At 32.8% G+C, this 3,661-nt stretch overlaps 1 protein-coding gene across 1 annotated transcript; it reads right to left on the bottom strand.

The window, feature by feature from the left end:
• Positions 1-1,719: 1,719 nt before the first annotated feature.
• On the bottom strand, positions 1,720-3,009 carry RGF8 (root meristem growth factor). The gene is made up of 4 exons (XM_079037463.1): positions 2,740-3,009; positions 2,507-2,565; positions 2,319-2,367; positions 1,720-2,027 (listed from the first exon to the last, which is right to left on the bottom strand). The coding sequence occupies exons 1-4, from the start codon at positions 2,849-2,851 to the stop codon at positions 1,864-1,866; spliced, it is 384 nt and encodes a 127-aa protein (XP_078893589.1). The 5' UTR covers positions 2,852-3,009; the 3' UTR covers positions 1,720-1,863.
• Between the last annotated feature and the right edge of the window lie 652 nt (positions 3,010-3,661).

Here is a 3,661-nt window from a genome sequence, read left to right as displayed (position 1 = left end):
ATGGCTTTTGCATTTGTTTAATGCAAAGTAATCACCGTAAGAAAGACATGTTGATGACATAAGGACATGGTTATCTTGAAGTGCTAATATCTAATTGTTAAGAACTTTGCTTTATGACTTAAGACTAGTGGCTTGCATTTGGTCATTCATTCTTTCATGCAAAAACCATAACTCCCTCTCTCTATGATCTCTAGAAGTGCTCTTGCAAAATCTTAAAGAGTTCTTACTTGTTTTTATGCTCTCTTAGATCAGATACTTAGTATTTGATTCTAAACTTAAGAGTTGACAAAAAGAACTAGCATTCTAATCAAGTTGATCAGTTGTTGGTGTCTCAAGGTTCATCCATCTTCTTTTACATTCAAACCTCCCCTAGATGATCCAATGCTCATCAAAGGTTGTTGTTACTTCTTCCTTCTATGGTTGTGGTTTTATCTTTCCATTTCTTGCAAATAGATACTTGGTGGGTTGTAATTAGTTATTAAATTCGAATTTTTCAAGACTTCCATTGCTAATATTTTGAGTTTTTGGAAACTAATTTTGAACAAAACCCAACAAAAATAATTACCTAAAATCATTAAAGGTGTGGATGACCATATATATGTAACAAGGAGGAAAGTCGCCCTTTAATCAATCATATTTTAAATTGGATTTCCGTAATATAGAATATAAGACACCTTTTGGTTTTAGAGAAAGAGATGAAACCTTTACATATTCTTGGAAATATAAATGTGTCTTTCCAAATAATATGAGCATAAGTTTGAAAAAACCACATGTGTTTTCAATAAAAAAACTTACTCATTTCTTGTTTATAAACTCAAAATCAAACAAGACTTGATTATATGAACATGCATTTCAATATACTCTTATAAGATTGGATCAAAGTCACCAAAGAAGCCTGTAGAGTTTGTTGATGAGTATTAAGACACGTAAGATGAAGTTGAAACCTAATCAATGATGATGATATGATTTATGAGTCGGGTGATCATTGCTTGGGAGATAGAAGAGTGTTATGTGAAAGACGAAAAGGGATATAGAAGGGTGTTGTATGAAAGACGAAAATGGATATAGAAAGGTGTGGGGTTAACATACAAAAATATACTAGTGTACATGACACATGAGGGTTATTGACAGTAAGAAGCAAACATAAGTTAGGGCATCTACAATGGGGATTGCATGAGGTTTAATGGAATTAAATTGAATATAATATAGAGGGTCGAGGTCAATCTTTATTGAGCGCATCATAGAGATTTTAACAAAAAAATATGGGGTTTTGAAAGAATTGAATAATCTCTCTCGTACGTACATGCCATTTCATTCAACTCTCCAAGAGTTAAATAAAGTGTGGTTAATAGGACAGTGATTAAGATTGAATAAAGGTTGAATCAAGTGTGGATAATGAGATGAAGTAGAGTTGGATGATCATTAAATATGGTTCGATAGAAGGAATAAAATAGTGACTAAGATTGGATAAGTGTTTAATGAGTTGTGATGGTGTTGTATAGATGTTTAATGGATGATGTGACAATCCATTGAACTTTATAGAGTTCAATGGATTGTGGATGTCCTTAGTGTAAACTAAATGTTCTAATTTAGTTTGAATAAGGGTCCATTTTTGCAACAAACATAAACTTTGGACCAAAAGTGTTATATTATGTAAACGCCTAAGACCAAACATGTAATTTAGTATTAATATTATAAAGAAACATAAGTAGAGTCGTTTACGAAATTTACACAAAACTTAGGGTTTTTAGATCCCTTGTGTAGACCATTACAAATTGTTAGCCAAAATTTTCCATCTTTTTTCATCCTAAATGTCCTAAAAGAATATTTCTACTTAATTAACTAAAAAGGTAAATCCACATATCATGGAAGAGTGGTGGTCGTAGGGAAAGACTTATTATGCACGGGCCGTCGTTTTCTCACGCTAGTGTAATCCATACTAAACAAAGGGGTCAGATCGGATCCTTCATGCATTGTCTGTTCTGATGCAGCAGCTGCTGCTTCTTCGCCTCCCTTGCGAGATTCACCTATATATGCACATTCAATATTATGGTCAAGTGAGAACTCATTCTGAGTTCGGATCATAAAGTTTGCTGTTCTAGTAAACATAACTGTAGTAACTTCGAAGTTGAACACATTTTAATTACTTGAGTAATCCCGACTACTTTAAAAAATCAAATGATGTATTCATCTTCTATATATACTTCTACTTTGTTGTTATTAAAGAGAAACAGCAAAAAACTAGGTTTCCTCGATATTACAAGCCTTGTCACCAACGTCTGGTTATGTAAATGAAAAAACCGCTTATACTTTAGTACCTGATAAAGCCTCATTGTGCACCAAGTTCTTGTCTTTAATGCCTTCAACCTGATCAATGCACAAAAGAACCATATTTTGAACACAAATTAATAACAAAAAACCCATTCATGAGCTGACTTTAGGTCTCAGTTTTGGTTAATTGTTAAATAAACTTGCATGTGATCAAAGGGTTTATAAATTAACTTGCCTTTTGATTGAGCAGCAACTTTCTTGGCATTGCAGCATAACCAAACCAGTTTCCTTGAGCTGCAAAACATATAAACATGAGAAATAAAACCATGAAGCCTTCCAAACTAGACTTGTCCAAATAGTTATATAAAACTTTCTCAAACAATTTAAAGATGTTAAGTTTGAATTGTGCTATCTTGGATATGGTTTGGGACCCTTTGTAGAGACGCATAAACATATACATATATATACCTAAATCTTGAGAAGTTTGCTCCTGATGACTAGTGAGAGAAGCACCATTGATGACGAGTAAAACTGAGAGAGCAACAGACAACAGCATAACCATCAAAACTTTGAACTCCATGACTTGTTACGATGAACAGATTCGTAGTACCAGTACTCTGTAATGGCATGAAAAATATTTCCCTTTGTGGAAATTTATGGCAATCAAGTGACTTAGACAAGATTCTCACGGTAAGTGTGTGTTTTATGTGTGTGAGAGAGAGTATACACAAAACACAAAGTGGAGAGTTCCAAAAAGAAACCAGTGGAGTAATCCATATTTATACGATCTTTCAAGGAATGGGATTCATGGTGTTGTATATTAAATTGGAAGATACACGTCTCCCATCAGAATACCAAATTTCTGAAAGTTCGTAAGAAGTTGTAGGAAAGTTCATTTGATCCATTATTTTATTTGTGCAACACTTATGATGCATGTATATATGGCTGAATTAAAGTCTGCAGCGATACTAATTAATCAGTTCACTTTTCTTTCTATATATTCCTTTTCCTTTTTTTGGTGGTACAAATATGAAGACCACGGAAGGGGTTTGGGGTATATACCGGAACCGTTTTAGAAAAATCTGAATGAATAAATGTTTCCTGTCACCACATATATGCACCCTTAAAGGTAAGGTGCATCAATGAATATCAATGATTATGAATATAATGATTCTAAAAGCTTTTAGAATCATTACCTTTTAGTAAAATGCCAAGGGGTGTTACATGACCTTCTTTAACTTTTTTTTTTCTTTCTATAATCGATAGTTATATATTTTCCTCTTATTCATTCACTCATATGACTCATATGATCACATCTCACTCACTCACATTTTTATTTTCTTTTTTAATTAAATACTATATAAAACTATAATATCATAATTATGTAAAT

The sequence above is a fragment of the Lactuca serriola genome, chromosome 4 (genome assembly GCF_051521515.1).
Source record: "Lactuca serriola cultivar US96UC23 chromosome 4, Lser_US96UC23_V15, whole genome shotgun sequence".
Taxonomy (NCBI): Eukaryota; Viridiplantae; Streptophyta; class Magnoliopsida; order Asterales; family Asteraceae; genus Lactuca; species Lactuca serriola.
This window is presented reverse-complemented; position numbering and strand designations above follow the sequence as displayed.

Bases quoted from the DNA above. Each gene is read 5' to 3' on its own strand.
- RGF8 (XM_079037463.1), bottom strand. From the start codon at position 2,851: ATGGAGTTCAAAGTTTTGATGGTTATGCTGTTGTCTGTTGCTCTCTCA. The intron at 2,566-2,739 runs GTATATATATGT...TATGTTTTGCAG, and splicing joins GCAAACTTCTCAAGATTTAG to CTCAAGGAAACTGGTTTGGT. The intron at 2,028-2,318 runs GTACTAAAGTAT...GTGCATATATAG, and splicing joins GCACAATGAGGCTTTATCAG to GTGAATCTCGCAAGGGAGGC.